This window comes from Marmota flaviventris, chromosome 20, assembly GCF_047511675.1.
Source record: "Marmota flaviventris isolate mMarFla1 chromosome 20, mMarFla1.hap1, whole genome shotgun sequence".
Lineage (NCBI taxonomy): Eukaryota > Metazoa > Chordata > Mammalia > Rodentia > Sciuridae > Marmota > Marmota flaviventris.
The window spans coordinates 20174201-20193418 of NC_092517.1; the positions used below are offsets into that span (position 1 = coordinate 20174201).

Sequence of the window (19218 nt, forward strand, 5' to 3'; positions counted from 1 at the left end):
AATCAGCACAAGTGACATCCACCAGCATCAACTTGCATGTTATCACGGTCTTTTTCCAGGTGAAGAAACAAAGTTTTGCCGGTTGGTACATGGCCTGGGGCTCCCAGGGAGAGGCAGGATCTGGCCTCCCTTTTGGCCCGGCTCTCAAGTCTAGCTTTTTTTTTTTTTTTGGGGGGGGGGGACTGGGGATTGAAATCAGAGGTGCTTAACTACTGAACCACATCCCCAGCACCCCCCCACCCCATTTTAATAGATTTTATTTAGAGGCAGGGTCTCCCTCCCTAAGTTGCTGAGGCTGGCCTCCCTCTTGGGATCCTCCTGCCTCAGCCTCCCCACTGGGATGACAGGTGGGCACCAACATGCTGGGCTCAAAGTCCAGTTTTTTCCCCCCATGTGCCAGGTCCAGCGCTCTGCCACAGAGCCCCAGCCCCACAGCCCCCAGGGTTTGGTCCTGGTTCGTTGTGACTCTAGGCGCCGCGGGGGGGGGGGGGTCTCTTGGACTTTGCTAACAGAGTTCCTTCTTCCCTCCTTAGGGCCCTTGTGTTTGTGTCCCATGGCGCCGGGGAACACTGTGGCCGCTATGACGAGCTGGCTCAGATGCTGATGGGGCTGGACATACTGGTGTTTGCACATGACCACGGTGAGTGCCCGGGTGGGGCAGGGGAGGCTGGCCACGCGCCGTGGGTCCTACCGCCATCCGCCATCCGTGCTCTTTCTGCATGATGTGACTGTTTCGAAGTTAAGGACGAGTAGTCATGTGAGCCGAGAAATAGGTGTGACCAGCACCCCGAGAACTTGCCCCAGGGCCAGTAACCCTCCCTTCCGTCTATCAAGTGCTCTCGTGCAAAATGGGCCCTGGATTTCTCCCAAGGGACTCCCAATGGATGTGGTGAGGCTGTCCAAGTCATAGGCGCTCAACCCCAGATGAATCCCAAGAGGTTCCCAGAGTATGTTCAGCCAGGAGAACAGAAAACGTCTCAAAAGGCCACCTGGGCCCCCAAAAAAACATTAAACAAGTGATCTCAGGGACTCGGGAGGCTGAGGCAGGAGGATCGCAAGGTGGAGGCCAGCCTCAGCCACTGAGCAAGGCCCTGAGCAACTCAGCGAGACTCTGTCTCTAAATAAAACATAAAAAGGGCTGGGGAAGGGGCTCCGGGGGGTGAAGCGCCCCTGGGTTCAATTAACACGATTTGTAACAACACTGATGTCTGTAAATCTGAGGCTGAGTCTAATGGCAGGGACCTCGTGGCTCAAGTGTATCCTAGCATTTTGTTATTTAGGCAGACGTCTTAAAGCACCGGGTTTGTGGGGGTCAGGCGGTTTCTCAGTATGCTCAGGGAACTGGGGTGCACGCAGCGGTGCTTGATAAGCCAGGTCCCCAGCCCTTGTTTATGTTTTATTTAGAGACAGGGTCTCCCTGAGTTGCTCAGGGCCTCACTAAGTTGCTGAGGCTGGCCTCCACCTTGCGATCCTCCTGCCTCAGCCTCCCGGGCCTCTAGATTACAGGCATCTATCACCGTGCCCACTGGGACTCCCTTATAACAGACACACTGTCCCAGTAGGCCTGTGTCCTATTCAAGGAGATGTCACCGTCACCCATTGAGCTGGACTGTAAATGTTTACCAGGAAGGAACAGAAAGGAGAAGGAGCCCCAGCCTGGGAGGCTTGGGATCTCTCAGGAACCCCCTTTGGACATTTGTGTGTGTGGGGTGGAATCAACTGCTTTCAGGCTTGGAACCGGAGAGGGCCACCAGGGTCCTCTGGGGGGGGGGGGGGCGTGTCTGAAGAGGGGATCCCAGGCAGGACCTGGTGAGGGAGAGAGGCGGGGACAGGGAAGTGGAGGACAGCGGTCCACCTCTGCAAGGGTGTGAAGGCCAGCAGTTTTGGGGTTTCCTGTGACACTCTAAACATAGCCCAGGGGAAACCGGGGCTCATGTGCCCACGTCCCCGGGGCCTTCCAGCTGCTGATGGTGACTCACTGGAAACCCCTGGTCTTCCATGCATGCAGACGGGCCGGGGTGACGGGAGAGATGGCAGGGAGGGCGTGCGGGTCCTACCCAGGGGAGAGCCTCAGAGGCTGCAGCCACAGAGGCTGAATCCCAGAACACGGTCATTACAGCTACGCCCAGCAGCCGTTTTGGCCCAAAATATCACCCTTCCCGGAAGAATCCGCCTGTCTGCCCAACATGGCAGGTTTTAAAATAGATTTGCTGCTGGGGGTGCAGCTCAGTGGCAGGGCACCTGCTCAGCCTGGGCAAGGCCCTGGGCTCCATCCCCAGCACCACAGAGAATAAAACGAAACCAAAAAAAAACTCATAAACATACACTAGCTGCCGGGTGCAGGAGCTCACGCCTGTCATTCCAGTGGCTGGGGAGGCTGAGGCAGGAGGATGGCAAGGTGGAGGCTGACCTCAGCCATTTAGCAAGACCCTAAGCAGCTCAGGGAGACCCTGTCTCTAAATAAAATAGAAAAAGGGCTGGGGACAGGGCTCAGGGGTGAAGCGTCCCTGGGTTCAATTTCAGGTACCAAAAATAAAATAAAAATGAATAAATTAAAAGTGTGCTTGCGGAGGCCACAGAGCGTTCCCTTTATTTACCAAGTATAAAGGCGCCCTCCTCCACTATCAGTGAGCTGACTGTGTGCAAATATCTGAGGGAAAGTGCTAAAGAGAGATGTGTGTGTGTCTCTGTGTGAGTGTGTGTGTGAGCGTGTGTGAGGTGTGTGCAAGTCTGAGAGTGTGAGTAATGTGAGTGTGTGAGTGTGAGTAATGTGTGAGTGTGCATGTGTATGAGTCTGAGTGTGTGTGTGAATGTGAGTAATGTGGTGTGTGAGTGTGCCTGTGTATGAGTGTGTGAGTGCATGTGAGCGTGTCTCAGAGTGTGAGTGCATGAGTGCGTGTGAATGTGAGTGCGTGTGAATGTAAGTGTGTGTATGAGTGTGTGTGTGCATGCACGAGTGTGAGTGTGTGCATGAATGTGAGTGCATGTAAGTGCATGTGAGTATGAGTGTGAGTGTGTGTGAGTGTCTGAGTATGAGTGTGTGTGTGAGAACAAGTGTGTGAGTGTGCATGAGTGTGAGTGCATGAGTGTATGAGTATGAGTGTGTGTGTGCATGCATGAATGTGAGTGTGTGTGAGAGTGAGTGTATGTGTGAGTGTGTGAGAGTGTGTGGGTCTGTGTGCATGAGTGTGAGTGTGTGTGCATGAGTGTGTGAGTGTGTGTAAGTGTGCATGAGTGCATGTGTGAGAGTGTGTGTGTGCATGACTGTGTGAGTGTGTATGAGTATGCATGTGTGGGTGTGTGTGAGTGTGTGCATGAGTGTGTGGTGTGTGAGTGTGTGCATGAGTGTGTGTTGACTGCATGTGAGTGTGTGTGTGAATGTGTGTGATTGTGTGCATGAGTGTGTGAGTGTGAGTGTGTATGAGTATGCGTGTGTGGGTGTGTGCACGAGTGTGTGTGAGTGTGACTGTGTGTATTATTGTGTGCATGAGTGTGTGACTGTGAGTGCATGTGAGTGTGTGAATGTGTGTGTGATCGTGTGCATGAGTGTGTGAGTGTGTGTGTGAGTGTGAGTGTGTATGAGTATGCGTGTGTGGGTGTGTGTGCATGAGTGTGTGGTGTGTGAGTGTGTGTGTGAGTGAGTGTGTGACTGTGTGTGTGAGTGTGTGCATGAGTGTGTGGTGTGTGAGTGTGTGCATGAGTGTGTGTTGACTGCATGTGAGTGTGTGTGTGAATGTGTGTGATTGTGTGCATGAGTGTGTGAGTGTGAGTGTGTATGAGTATGCGTGTGTGGGTGTGTGCACGAGTGTGTGTGAGTGTGACTGTGTGTATTATTGTGTGCATGAGTGTGTGAGTGTGAGTGCATGTGAGTGTGTGAATGTGTGTGTGATTGTGTGCATGAGTGTGTGAGTGTGAGTGAGTGTGAGTGTGCATGGTCCGTTCTTTCTCTGTAACTCAGGAGTAGGGAGAGGCGGCAGCTGCCAGGCGTGTCCGGGGGCGGCCCCGAGGTGCGGTCTCCCCGAGGCCGGGGTCCCACGTGGACAGGGAAAGAATATTTAGAAGGTTCGGGGGACGGAAGCCGCGCTGCGCTGCAGGGGGACAGATTTGAGTCCAGGTTCCTTGAGGGATGCGGTTCCAAAATAGATCGCCACCCATTTTACAAGGAATGTGTTTTTGTGGGAAATGTTTGAAAAAATGTGTTGACAATTTTTTTTTTTTTTGGCTTAATAACTATGAGAGAGACACAGAGTGAGTGGCCCTCCAAGGGTTCCGCTCCCCGGGTCACCTCTGGGCTTGGGTGGCCATGAGCTTGAGACAGGTCTAGCGGAATGGAATGCGCCGTGGTTCCCATGCCCTGCCGTCTGCTGTCCCCTTCCCCTTTACCCTCCTCCTCTTCTTCCTCACCAATTTTTTCTTTATTTTATAGCAGAGTGACCTTGGGCACTCAGTGGGGAAGGACATTGCTTTTCTTTTGGGAAGTTGCCAAAGGCGGAAGAGAGGGTCTGGGTGGAGGTTGCTGCTGGGAAATAGTCCTTTACTGAGTGATTGTGGAGTTGAGAGCAAAGTTCATGTCTGTCATCCCAGCACCTGGGGAGGCCGGGGCAGGAGGATGGCAAGGTGGAGGCCAGCCTCAGCCACTTAGTGAGGCCCTCAGCCACTCAGCAACAGCCTGTCTCTGAATAAAATATTTTTAAAAAACGGGCTGAGGATGTGGTCATTGGTAAAGTCCCCCTGGGTTCAATCCCCTATATGGATTTGCTCTGGTTTGGATCTAGAATGTTCTTCCAAGGCCCGTGGATTAGAAACTTGGTCCTCAGTTTGGCACTATTGGAATGGGATATCTCCTTTAAGGGGCGGGGCCTAATGGGAGATTTTAGGTCATTGGGGTCATGCCCTCAAAGGAAATTATGGGGTACTTCTTCTCTTCCCCTCTCTCTCTTGTCCTGGCCATGAAGTGAGTAGCTTTCCTCCACGACACACTCCCCACTATGATGTGGTCTTTGAGACTTGGTCACAGTCCCAAAGCAAAAGGATCTGCCACCAACCACGGATGGCAAAAGGTTCACAAATGAACCTTTCCTCTTTATAAGTTGATTTTTCTCATCCGTTGTGTTACAGTACAGGAAAGCTGACTGATGCAGTATTTAACAGCTACTTATTACTATTGCCGACCTCCGGCCACATCTCAGTTACCTGCCCATGACACACACCGGAAATTCTTGGAACTCTTATTTCCTAATACCTGAAACCTGCCTCGATCGAATAACGTCGTCGACTTCATTCTGTGACCATACTGTACACGTCTCTCATTTTATTTGTCTCAGGAATTCAAATGGGTAGCTTCAGAATGTCTTGGGGGATCCTTTTTTCTGTCTTATGGGAACAGAATCCCCCCCCCCAGGGCTCTCATTTCTCAAGGAATCTGTTCATCGTTCCTTCAAGAAACATGGATTGAGTAGTATCGTCCTGGCGGTTTTCACGGTGGAATAGAGAAAGGAACGAGTCAGGGTTGGGAACCTCGATGTAAAGTTCAGCTCCAAATGGGTTTTTTGGACGTTTTGCCCGTCAGGAACGGTCCGGAATTCTACAACGGCCCCCTGGATGAGTGTCTGGGACACAGTCTTTGTAACCTTGAGGAACCAACCTCAGTTTTCTCACCTGCAGCAAGAGAAGAATCAAAGTCTCTTCCTGTCTCTTAGGGTCAAATAGGGCTGGGGACAGAGCATGCACGAGGCTCTGGGTTTTGTTTTATCCCTAGGATTCTAAAAATATATATATATATATATATATAAAGGAATTAAATAGCCGGGCGTGGTGGGGCACGCCTGTCATCCCAGGGGCTGTGGAGGCTGAGGCAGGAGGATGGAAATGAAGGCCAGCCTCAGCCACTTAGCGAGGCCCTAAGCAGCTCACTGAGACCCTGTCTCTAAAATAAAATAGAAAAAGGGCTGGGGACGGGGCTCCGTGGGTTAAGCACCCCCTGGGTTCCATCCCCAGCACCCACCCCCCCCAAAAAAGGGGAAGAAGTAGGGTGTGTGTTGGCTTCACGTACCCACGTCCCTTGCAGATGCCACATGTCCATGCGGGGCTCCTGCTGAAACCTGGCTGTGGCTCCGGGGAAGAGTCTGTTTTGCCAGCCAGAGCCTCTCTGAAGTGGGAGCTCCAACAGCATGTGACCAGGACACGCCAGCCCACCGAGCACTAAAAATAGACGGTGGCGGTGCTGCCAACTGTCAGGGCCAGCCGGAGAGCAGTCGGGGAGAGCGGGGCAGAACGGCGCCCAGCAGGGTCCCCTTGGAAAAAGGAGCCATCAGCTGGCCCCACGAGCCTTCCTCCTGAAGCCTCTGTGGCCATTTCCAAATGGCCACCGGCTGGGAAATAAGAAGTGACCCATGTCCCCCTCTGGTGACACCCTTTCTCAAGGCCTCCACGGCTTTAATTTCAGTGCTGCAGGTCGCTTCCCAGTCAGGTAGAGCCACTGGCTTTATTTGGCAGAGGAGAGCGCACGCCTGTCACCCCAGCAGCTCGGGAGGCTGAGGCAGGAGGATCGCAAGGTGGAGGCCAGCCTCAGCCACTGAGCAAGGCCCTAAGCAACTCAGCGAGACCCTGTCTCTAAATACAATATGAAAAGGGGCTGGGGACGGGGCTCAGGGGTGGAGCACCCCAGGGTTCAATCCCCAGGACAACCCCCCCCCCAAAAAAAAGTAGCTTCTGTGACCAGTGTCCTCAGGGTCCCCATGACTGCCACCCTGTTCTGGAAGCGGCAGTGATGGCTTGTGCCTGTAGCAGGAGAAACACCTGGAGAGACCAGTCCTTCAGAGCATCTCGCCGCACCCCCTGTGCAAGCGGGCACCCCCAAGTCAGTGGCTCTGGGAAGCAGAGCATCATGGGAGAACTGGCCTGGCCCGTGGCATCTGCAAAGTCAGGAGCCTCCCTCCAACCCCCCCACCCCCGTGCTGATCTGCACTGCGCAGACTCGCTGCTCCGCACCGCGCAGACTCACTGACCTGCACCGAGCCACCTCGCACTTAATAGCTGCTCAACCAACGCTCAAGTTCAGCCTTGGCCCGCGGGGGTCTAACTTTGAACTGGAGGGTGGGCCCCGTGGAAGAGGAACCCACGGTGCTTCCCCCACTGGGGAAATGCGTCATTTTGATGCCAGTTCTGTTTCCATGGATTGTTGCCTTCAAACCTTGGAGAAATACAGCCAGGCTGGCGATGGAAGCTAGCTCAGAGATGCCAAGTAACTAGCCCAAGGCAACACAGCCATTAGATAGCAAGGCGAGACTCAACCCCCCCCCCCAACCCTTTCTCCTTGCTTGTGACAGAGTCTGACCAGAAAACTCCTCTCTCTCTCTCTCTCTCTCTCTCTCTCTCTCTCTCTGCACCAGGGACTAAACCCAGCGGCCCTCGACCCCTGAGCCCCCGTCCCCAGCCCTATTTTGCATTTTATTTAGAGACAGGGTCTCTCTGAGTTGCTTAGGGCCTCGCTTTTGCTGAGGCTGGCCTCCAACTCGCGATCCTCAAGCCTCGGCCTCCTGAGCCGCTGCGATGACAGGTGTGCGCCATGGCACCCGCCCCTTGGCTCCTGTTTGTTATGTGCCTGGCTGAGAGATTAATTATACATTTGTGAGTGGCACAGGGACCCCGGTGAGGGGTAAGGACAGGTCCAAGGAGATGGGCAGCGATAGCCGGAGCAACCCCGGCATAATGGAGCACCGAGGTCCACCTGACCTTGTATATCCCAGCCTCTGGGGTGAACCAAGAGGTGATTTAGAACCACGGAAACGGTTAGAAAAGGCTGCCAGGAACCTTCTGGCTCCTCTTCTCCTGCAAGGGTGACATTTACGACTTACAGCGCGCCTGTCTTTTCTGCCTCGTCTCTCTAATCATTTGTCATTGACGTGATAAATCAACTGTTCCTCTCATTGTTTTCCTGTGAAATCTATCTGACTTTGAAAGGCCTTTGGAAAGAGCAAGAGAGAGAGAGACAGAAAAGAAAACTGTGGGTGACTCCCCTGTTCTCCCCCCGCCCACTCCCCGTACCAACAGAAGCTGTTAAAAGAGATTGGCACTTGGTCTTGCAAAGTTAACGATGGAACATTCCCTGCAGAGAGGGTGAGAGGCTGTGGGCTGAGTTATCCGAAGCTGCTTCAGCCGCTGCGGGGGGCCCAGGGCACCAGGCAGACTGGGTTTCAGCCTCCCGAGCCGCATCCACATTTCCCTCTTGGCCCAAGATGGCTGCAGGCGTTCCAGCCATCACCTTTTACACTTATCCTTATGAGATTCAGAAAGGAGGCCCCACTTCGATTTCAGAAGCCTTTTCTGGAAAAATTCATCCATCCCCTCCTTCCCTATTTCTGTGATGTGTATTTTGTCACATGGCCACACCTGATTGCTGGGGAGCCTGGGAGATACAGTGGGTGACTTGGTGACGTTGTTGCCCATCTGAATAAAATCTGGGTATTGGGTATTGGGTAGGCAGATGACAGCCTCTGCCAGTTACTCTCCCCGCTTTGGGGAAGTGACAGGTTTTCCATTAACCATTGTGATTAATAAAAAAAGTCACCTCTGATAAGCATATTGACTTATGGGGGGGGGACCCTGAGTCGACGGAGTATAAAACTATATTAAGTAAATAATGACACACAGGTAAGGCTTGGCCACCAGGAAGTCGTCAAGGTGACGTCCAGGGTTCACTTGGGGACAACAGAAGTTTGGATGCATTCTCTGGGGACCGCAGTGGGGGAACTAGACCTGTCATTTTGGGTTCGGAGCAATAGTGACACATATATTCAAAGCCATCCGAGTCCCTGCTGTTCTGAGTCACACTGCAAACATGTGGGGGCCCCCCGTGACTGACTGAGGTGCTGCCAACCCTCCATTCAGAGCCCTACTCTCAGAACCTGTCATGAGAAGACCCTTGGAGGCCCATCTGGGGCGTGGGAGGCCGCAGAGGTGGCTTGGTGGCAGAGTGACTCTTACCTTTTTTTTTTTTTAAACCACGGAATGAACCCAGGGGTGCTTCACCCCTGAGCCCCGTCCCCAGCCCTTTTTCTATTTTATTTAGAGACAGGGTCTCGCTGAGTGGCTGAGGGCCTCTCTAAGTGGCTGAGGCTGGCCTCCACCTTGCGATCCTCCTGCCTCAGCCTCCCCAGCTGCTGGGATGACAGGCGTGTGCCCCCACCGCGCCCGGCTGAGGATCTTTACCCGTGACCCAGCTGTGAGCAAATATCGAAATTTCCCCTTTCCTTAAATATCCTTTGTCCCTTCCACAAACAACTCTGAGTAGAGCTCATGTGACCACGGTTTCAACTTTGGCTTGTCCCTTGTCCCTGACTCAGGAGAAGTGAAATGGGGTTGAACTCGGGCTTCATCTTCTCCTTTTCTCTCTGAGGTTAAGCAGTGCGTGGGGGGTGTCCCCGTGGGGACCCAGAGGCTGTGTGGGCGGAAAGAGCAGAACCCGTGTCCCCGAGGGCGTCTCCTCAGGGAGTCACCAGTCGAGAAATGACACAGAAACCACTTCACTTGGATGACCCCCTCAGGGGCTGAATTCATTTAATTTATTTGTTGGTGAGTTTGTTGGTCCCAGGGATTGAACCCAGGGGTGTCTCACCCCTGAGCCCCGTCCCCAGCCCTTTTTCTATTTTATTTAGAGACAGGGTCTCGCTGAGTTGCTCAGGGCCTCGCTAAGTGGCTGAGGCTGGCCTCCACCTTGCGATCCTCCTGCCTCAGCCTCCTGTGCCCCTGGGATGAGCCTGGGCCTCTCTGGACCTCTGTTTCCATCTTGGTAAAATGGAGACCAGCCCCGCCCAGAAGTATTGGTGCAAACACAAGTCACTTAACACACGAATGGTCTTAGACCTCAGATGTGCCATCTCAGTGTCCCCTAAGACCCCCAGCGAGAGAGCTGAGGAGTCGCATCTTATGGTTGAGGAGAGTCAGCCAGAGGGGAAAGAAGGCATAGGGCTTCTGATATATGGATAAGGTCAGCCTCCATATCGGGGGACTCTGAATTTGACCGACTGGGGATTAAAAATATTTAAAAATAAGAAGTTAGCGGGGTGCGGTGGCGTACATGTGTCATCCCAGTGACTCGGGAGGCTGAGGCAGGAGGATCGCGGGGTGGAGGCCAGCCTCAGCCACTTAGCCAGGCCCTGTCTCTAAATAAAATACAAATGGGGCTGGGGACGGGGCTCCAGTCCTTTGGAAAGTGAGGCTCCCCAGGTGACCGACGTGTGCTTTCCAGGGAAGACCTAAGAACAGGAAGAGCATTTCTGGGAGCCATTTCTGATAATTGCCTCTTTCTCTCCGGGTCGCGTCTTGATGGCACTTAGGGAATTGTCTTGATGGCTCTGATCCAGGCCGACGGAGGCATCACGGCTCTATTAAAGGACCCTTCCAGCCGCGGATGTCCCTGCTTCCCCACCCCCCACACACTCAGCTCCTTCATTTCCATATCCCCAACACCTCCCGGGTCCCTGGTGTCGTGTGCAAACGTACCAACTCCAATTACCGTCCCCTCGGATTGCAGGCTGTCACAACCCCTCCATTTGCCTTTATGCATTTGTACCACGGTGACTTCAAGTTTTTGTGCTCTTCTCTAGTTTTTAAAATCTTTGTGGTAGATGGACAGAAGGCTTTTATTGGATTCATTCATCTTTATGTGGTGGGTGGAACCCAGGGCCTCACACCGTGCTAGGAGAGTGCCCTGCCACGGAGTCCCTGTCCCCAGCCCGTTTTAGGTTTGATTTAGAGACAGGGTCTCGCCGAGCTGCTTAGTGTTAAAATTGCTGAGGCTGGCCTCCAACTTGCAATCCTCCTGCCTCAGCCTCCCCCAGCCATGACGATTCCAAAGCGTGTGCCACCACCGCGCCCTGCTCGATCTCTATTTTTTGATGAGTCGCTTTTGAAAGTACAGCATGAGACAGCGACATGGTGAGGCTTGATGGGAGGAGAGACGGAGATCAGATCCCTAAATGCACAGACGAAGAACTCTAGGATCAGAGAGGGCAAGGGGTCTTTCTCAAGTCCACCCAGCAATTGAGGGGCAAAATGAAATCTTTTTGATTCCCAGCCCAGGGTCCCAAGCCATCTATTGTGTTCTCTTTGTCCCTTAGATGTCTTCTCCACAGCCAACCAAGAAGACAAAACTGCCCCCGAGTCACCAGGAAGCAAACCAGACATGGAAGTGGCTTCTCACTGGGAAGCCACCACCCCCCATCTGTCTCCTCTTCCCCCTCTGGCTCTGCCCCACACACGTAGCCAAGGGATCCTGTTCCACCCAGGGGAGACTATGTCCCTCCTCTGCCCCACACCTCCCATGGCTCCCACCTTCCCTGGTCAAAGGCGGAGTCTCCACAAAAGCCTGCAAGCTCCACAGGATCTGGCTCCACCCCTGGCTCCACCCACAGCCCCACCTCCGGCTCCACCCCCTGGCTCCACCCTGGCTCCACCCCTGGCTCCACCCCTGGCTCCACCCTGGGCTCCACCCTGGGCTCTATCCAGGCTCCACCCCCAGCTCCACCCCCGGCTCCACCCCCGGCTCTACCTCCGGCTCCACCCCCAGCTCCACTCCCAGCTCCACCCCTTTCATTTGAAATGAAGCCGAATTGGAAATAAAGGAATAGAGAAGGGCATCGGCGCCCTTTTCCTTTTATAATGAATGTCACCTACATCTGTCAGTTCCCAAGGAAACTGATGGCAGGGAAGCTTGCTGAAACTTTGCTTTGGTCCTGGTCAGTCAGGAGATGGTTTTTATTTGAGGGTCTTCATCAAATGCTGTACTTCTCAAGTTCTGGTGAAAATGTTGATTTTTTTTTTAAATGTCTTTTTGCTGGGCGCCGTGGTGCACACCTGTCATCCGCACAGCTTGGGAGGCTAAGGCAGGAGGATCACCATGTGGAGGCCAGCCTCTGAAACTGAGCGAGGTCCTAAGCAGTGAAATCCATCAGGCCTGTTCTGAGAGTCGGCTGCGCCTGAGCCCCACGCTGCCCTCGGAGGAGTCATGATCTGGGTCCAGGGAGGCAGGCTTTGCTCGGGTCCCAGGGATCTCAACCCATGGAGACCCGTGCTTCATGCTGCTGAGTGACAGTGGGACTGGGGATGCATGCAGAAGGCAGGGTGAGGCCGCAGGGCAGAGGTGATGTCTATGAGGGTTTTGAAGATAGAATAGGAGTTTGTGAGCTTGGCAGAGGAGGGTACCGTTCCAAGTAAAGGAAATTAAATTTGCAAAAAAATATATATATATATAAAATATAAAATATAAAAATATAAAATCTGGTTCCTGAGCAGAAAAGAGGCCCGTGAGCTAGGGGTGGAGCCAGGGGTGGAGCCAGGGTGGCACTGTGGGTGGAGCTAGGGTGGAGCCAGGGGTGGAGCCAGGGTGGAACAGGGGTGGAGCCAGGGTGGCCCTGTGGGTGGTGCTGTGGGTGGAGCCAGGGGAGCCGGGGGTGGAGCTGGGGGTGGAGCCAGGGTGGAGCCAGGGGTGGAGCTGTGGGTGGACCCAGGGTGGGGCTTGGGGGTGGAGCCGGGGGTGGAGCAAGGGTGGAGCCAGGATGGCGCTGTGGGTGGAGCTGTGGGTGGAGCCAGGGGAGCCGGGGGTGGAGCCAGGGGCAGAGCTTGCAGGATTTTGTGGGGCCTCCAACTTTGACCAGGGAAGGTGGGAGCCATGGGAGGTGTGGGGCAGAGGAGGGACATAGTCTTCCTGGGATGGGACAGGATCCCTGGCTGTGTGTGGGGGGCAGAGCTGGAGGGGGGAAGAGGGAACAGATGGGGGGTGGTGGCTTCCCAGTGAGAAGCCACTTCCATGTCTGGTTTGCTTCCTGGTGACATGGGGGCCCCTATGTCTTCTGGGCTGGTTGTGGAGAAGACATAATAATGAAATGACATTTGTGGAGGGACAGAGTCACCAAACAATGAGTTGGGGGACAGGGCTGCATCTGCTTGCGGTTGTTGGATCTGAAGTCCACTCCGTTGCTAGGGCCACCGTGACAGATGCCGCAGAGCTTGGAGCTTAAGCCCCATTACTGTCTCGAGGTCCTGGGGACTGGAGTCCCAGATCAAGGTGTCTGCAGGCTTGGTTTCCCCTGCGGACTCCACCCTTGACTCGTAGAGGCCATCTTCTTCCTGCATCCCCGAGTGGACTTCCCTCTGCGTGCATCTGTGTCCTCATCTGTCTTTTAAGACACCAGCCGTGTTGGATTAGGGTCCCCTGAAGGACCTCATTAAGGGAACTGCATCGGCTCTTTTAAGGACCTTGCCCCAAATACGATTTCACTCTGAGGTCCCAGCAGCTCAGGAGGCTGAGGCAGGAGGATCGCAAGTTGGAGGCCAGCCTCAGCCACTTAGCAAGGCCCTCAGCCGCTCAGCGAGACCCTGTCTCTAAATAAAATAGAAAAGGGGCTGGGGACGGGGCTCAGGGGTCGAGGGCCCCTGGGTTCAATCCTCAGTATCCAAAAAAATAAAAGAAGGCATCCTGGTCCTGAGGAGCCCCCGCCTAGCAGGGAGTGGTAGTTCTGCAAACAGAGCTGTCATTTTGCTATCACGCCATGACACTGGATCTGGGGACTCTGGGCACAGAGGCAGGAGGAAGGGAGGGTTTCCCAGGGGAGCTGTGGGTTGAGCAGGCTTCGCACAGGGGGTGAGGAGGTGTTCCAGATGGAGGAGAGGGCGTGCACACGGGTGCAAAGAGGACTGAGTGGGTGGTCCCTGGAGCCCGGGAGGATGGAGATCAGAGAACTGGGCCCCTGGCCAGGGGCCTGTCCCTTCCCCAAGTCCCAGGCCACACGGCCAGACATGCCCCACACCCAGCCCATCAGAGGACAGGAGCTGAACAGGGGTCCCGGGAGCTTCCCTGCTTCTGAGTATTAGGGACAGACACAGAACAAGAAAGAGAGAAGCCGGGTGCAGTGTCCCACACCGGTAATAATCCAGGCAGCTCGGGAGGCTGAGGCAGGAGGATCACGAGTTGGAGGCCAGCCTCCGCAACTTAGCGAGGCCCTAAGCAACTCAGTGAGACCCTGTCTCTCAATAAAATAGAAAAAGGGCTCAGGGGTCAAGTGCCCCTGGATTCAATGCCCAGTAACAACAACAAAAAAAAAAAATTTAAAAAAGACAGAAGAACTTTCTAGAAGACAGTAACTCCACTCCCAAGAGGGCTCAGTCCCTGATGTAAAATAACAGGCGTCCAACTCAGAGACCTTCTTCTGTAGGGAAAACGAGGAAGGAGAAGAACCATCTCGGTGGATAGGAGGTGGCAGAGGAGGGAAGGGTCGCGAGGTGCCCTCCTCACAGAGACAGGAATGCTGGGCGGGTGGGCGGGGTCCAGGTCTCTAGGGGACAGGGCCTCATGACCCTGAGAAGCAGAACAAGGATCACTGTGTGACACTGAGTGTTGGCAAGGATGCGGGGAGAAAGGCCACTCACCCAGGGTGGGACCGCAGGTTGGTGTGGTCACTCTGGAGAGCAGGGCAGAGATTCCTCAGAAAACTGGGAATGGAGCCACCATGGGACCCAGCTGTCCCACTCCTCGGTTTATACCCAAAGGACTTAAATCAGCACACGACAGGGACACAGCCACATTGATTGCTACAGCAGCTCAATTCACAAAAGCTAAGCTAGGGAACCAACCTTGGTGCCCCTCAGCAGATGGACGGATAAAGAAACTGTGATCTATATACACGGTGGAATATTACTCAGCCATCAAGAAGGATGAAACGATGGCATTTGCTGGTCAATGGATGGAGCTGGAGTGAAATAAGCCAGTCCCCAAAACCAAAGGCTGAGCGTCCTCTCTGATATGGGGTCGGTCCTGCCCCATGGCTGGTTTCTCAGTCTTACGAAAATGGGAATCCGGGCCTCCTCCCTCCTCAGGTCCTTAATCCCTGAGCCCCGTCCCCAGCCCTTTTTTATATTTTATTTAGAGACAGGGTCTCACTGAGTTGCTCAGGGTCTTGCTCAGTGGCTGAGGCTGGCCTCCACCTTGCGATCCTCCTGCCTCGGCCTCCCTAGCCGCTGGGATGACAGGCGTGCGCCACCATGCCCCGGCTTCCTCTTGCTTTCTGATGATAGCTTTTTCTGCAACCTTAGTGGGTAAATGCAATTATTCCAGATGTTAGTTTTCACAGACAGGGAAACCAAGAATCCCAGTAGTGACTAGTTTGGTCAAGTTCGCCCCCAGCCACCAAGCAGCAGTCAAGATTCGAACCCACGTCTCGCCCCTTTGCTTCAGGTCTGTGTTCTTTCCGCCGTTTTCCAGAAATTCTGCCCATGCAGACGGGTTTGATGGCACAGGGGCACGTGGATCCGTCAAAACATAGTCTCTCTAATCTATTTTTCCAACCCAAATAGCGGTGACAGAGAGAGAGAGAGAGCGTCGTTTAAAAAATCAAGCTCTTCTGGATTTAGAATTCAGTATTCTGCAAAATCTGGGTCATGTTGCTTCTTCTTTTGACATTTCCCCCTCTCTATAGGGTTCAAAGAATATGCAAGGTTTTTTTTTTCTTTTTTTTACATATGTATGTATATATCACACTTTTTTTTTTTCCCTGAATGTTCAAAGGCCCTGGGGTCGCTTGGAAAGCCAGGGGCCCAAGCCTCATCCTGTCATCTGGCTACAGACTTCCGAATCGTCCTCCTCCCTCGAGAGAGAGAGAGAGAGAGAGAGAGGGAGGGGATCTGACTTGGGATCTCTAGCCATATGCTGAGCGTTGGCATCTTGATCCGTCTCCCAAGCTGTTGTTCAATTAGTAAAGAGATTAATTTCTGCAGAGGACGTGACACATATATCTGTAGACACCAGAGGAGGTGATCTGTCCCCCACCCCCTCCTTTGGTGCAGGGGAACCAGGAGATCCAGAGGTGAGACAGGGCGGTCCCCAGGGTCCCCGGAGAGGGGAACTTTGGAAACCATCGGCCAACCCAAGAGGAGGAAGTGGCTTTTGTTGTGGGGAAACCGACTCTCTCCCAGGCCGACAAGCTGAGATCTTGGACTTTCTGCCATCTGGGCGGGGCTTTTTATTTTTATTTTTATTTTTTTTAGAAAAAGAGAGAGAAGAAACGGAACCTCTCTGCCCCCGTGGTCCCCTGGCCCTGGGGGGCGGGGGGTGACCCACCTTCTCAGCTAACTCACCTTAGATGGCCCCCTTTGACTTGTGGCCCTTTCTGTTCCCCTGGACTTGGGGGGAAACCTGATGTCGTGTTTGTTTTTAGTGATCATGGAATGTTCCAGTTGGTGGCCGTAAATGGACCTATGAGATGTCATTTCCTCGCTTTTTAAAAAAATCAGGGATTGAACCCAGGGGTGCTGAACCCCTGAACCCTGTCCCCAGCCCCTTTTTCTATTTTATTGAGAGACAGGGTCTCGCTGAGTTGCTCAGGGCCTCGCTTTTGCTGAGGCTGGCCTCCAGCTTGCGATCCTCCTGCCTCAGCCTCCCCAGCCGCTGGGAGGATGGGTTAAGCACCCCCTGGGTTCAATCCCGGGTCCAGTGGCCTCCATGGGACTCTGTGCCCCGCTGGTGGACGCCAGGTCCAATACCAGCTTGGCATCTTCGGACACACTTGCCCGCACAGGGCTGGATGGGCAGCCACCAGAGGATTGAGCAGCAAGCCCAGCAGGGCAGCAGGGGACAGAGAGGGACAGATGGCCCGTCTGTGGCCTCTTGGCGGGCAGGCTGGCGGGGGGCTCGGGGCTCAGGCTGCAGGGTGCCTCTGATCCTGGCAGATGGCTTGTGCCCAAGGACACTCTTTGGCCTCCTGTTCTTCTCAGCTCCCAACGCCCACCCCCCCACGGAGAGTTTAATGAGCATGTACTACGTGCCCTGCTCTGTGCAGAACTCCGTCTCCTTCCCCGGATTGCAGGTATACAACAAGCGCTTCATAAGCAAGCCTCTTCTGCCACATTATAATGTCCCTAGCTGAATGTGCAATAGCGCTTGGTCATCTTCTCCGTTCACCAAAACAGCACGGGGAAAGGGGAGGGGGGCCCTGCACCCTGACCAGGCCCAGACTGGGTAGAAATGTACAAATCTGTCCCCTTGATTGGAGGGAAGTTTGAACCAACCCCCCCCCACACACACACCCGGGCAGAAACCACTTCCTGTGTCTGTGTTTGCGGCACAACCTGGTCCTTCTACTCTCTTGAGACAGAAAACACCGACCTTTGGCCTTTGTCGAAATCACCAGAATCCTAAGATCCACCTCCCAGACTTGCTGAACCTTTCTCTTCTGAAATATGAAAACTATAGAGCCAGGTGTGGTGGCGCACGCCTGTCAATCTCAATGGCTGGGGAGGCTGAGGCAGGAGGATCGCAAGGTGGAGGCCAGCCTCAGCCACTTAGCGAGGCCCTGAGCAACTCAGCGAGACCCTGTCTCTAAATAAAATATAAAAAGGGCTGGGGAGGGGGCTCTGGAGTTAAGCACCCCTGGGTTCCATCCTCAATACCTTGAAAAAAAATTAGGAGAGGGGACTAAGTCGTGTTCCTGCTCCCCAAGAATCCATTCCACCCTGATGCTCCTTGACAAGGGGCTTTATTCTTGCTTTGGGTCTGAAAGGACCAAGACTCCTACATCTGGCTCCTCCTGGGTCTGTCATGTGGTTCCCAAGGCCAGAGCCTCCACAGTGACCAGCTGTCTCCTTGGCTCAGCCACCTAGTCTGCAAGATTCCTCCCTCCTGACGCTCGCCAACCTCCCGTGGGTTGACCAGAAACGCAGGCCCGAGATCCACACTGTGGAGGAGAAGCAGCCTGTGCTCTTAACCCTCAGCTGTCCCCAGGAAACAGAGGTCAGCACTGCAGAGTCTCAGCTCCGCCTGGGTGTCTCCCGTGACCCTGGCCCTGGACTCCAGAGGAGAAGGTCCCCTTAAAAAAATCCAGAAAGTGTGCGCGCCTGTGATCCCAGGAACTCGGGAGGCTGAGGCAGGAGGATCGTGAGTGGGAGGCCAGCCTCAGCCACTTAGAGAGGCCCTGAGCAACTCAGCGAGACCCTGTCTCTAAATAAAATGCCAAACAGGGCTGGGAAGGGGGCTCCGTGGTAAAAGAAATGCTTAACTTACAAACTCCAAGAAGATCACATGAAATCCTCTGGGGATTGTGCTTGATAAATCACAGACTCCTACACAAATCTCAGGTGTCATTTTTCTGGCTTTTCTAAGGCTTAGTCTCTTTTCCTTACTGAAGACTTTTTTTTTTCTTTTTGTTCCCTGTAAGAAAAGGAATACTAAGTAGAACAGGTTTTCTGAGAAAAGAAAGGTCAGAGGATTCCCAGGGTCTTCTTATTCCAGCCTAAACAGGATCATGGGCTCTCAGGAAGCTTCCTGGGGGACATTCTCTCTGCACGTGGGAAGATGTTTGCAAGGTGGAAATATATTCTGCGTGATTTATTTTTTATTTTTGGTACCGGGGTGCTTAACCCCTGAGCCCCATCCCCAGCCCCTTTTTTGCTTTTTATGTAGAGACAGGGTCTTGCTGAGTTGCTTAGGGCCTCGCCAAGTTGCTGAGGCTGGCCTCCAACTTGTGATCCTCCTGCCTCAGCCTCCTGAGCATCCGGCTTAGAGTATGCTTTTTAGAGAGGCAGAGGGATTAAAAGGCAGCCGGGCACCGTGGCACACACCTGTCGTCCCAGCAGCTCTAGAGGCCAAGGCAGGAGGATGGCAAGTTGGAGGCCAGCCTCAACCATTCAGCAGGACCCTGTCTCTAAATAAAATATAAAAAGGGCTGGGGACGGGGCTCAAGGGAAAAGAGCCTCTGAGTTCAATCCCTGGCACCCAAATCAATCAATAAAAGTCTTGTGCGTGGTTAAATGCAGCCTAAACAAAGTCAAAAGACAAATGACCAAGTCATATATAAAGAGCTCTGAAATATCAACAAGAAATGCAAAACCTGGAGAGGAAAAAAAAAAATGACCAAGGACGTGAACACTCAGCTCACCTAAAAGGAAATAATGGCTCTTAAAATCTGAGCTGGTCAACCTCTTATTATATGGGCAAAACCCCAAATGTCTAAGAACAGGCTGTCGTGGTCCATCTGAGAGAGACGGACCCTTTCCCAAGCCTCAGGGAGGGGGTCTAAGGCAGCACGTCCCACGTGGAGGGCGACTGGGGAATGGATGGCAAGTCACAGGTGCATTTCCACTTCCACCACTTCCAGCAGGCAGCCGTGGGTCTAGGCATTTACCCCGAAGACACAGCATCACGAATAGGAAGTGAGATGTTCCCAGGTT

At 53.7% G+C, this 19218-nt stretch overlaps 1 protein-coding gene across 4 annotated transcripts in view; it reads left to right on the plus strand.

The window, feature by feature from the left end:
* The window catches only part of Mgll (monoglyceride lipase), a 62795-nt gene that overhangs the window by 22193 nt on the left and 21384 nt on the right, over positions 1-19218 (plus strand). For all 4 annotated transcript variants that reach the window (XM_027954474.2, XM_027954473.3, XM_027954477.3 and 1 more), the window contains exon 3: positions 534-640. In XM_027954474.2, the coding sequence (XP_027810275.1) occupies positions 534-640 (107 nt within the window). The remainder of the gene's footprint in view (positions 1-533; positions 641-19218) is intronic.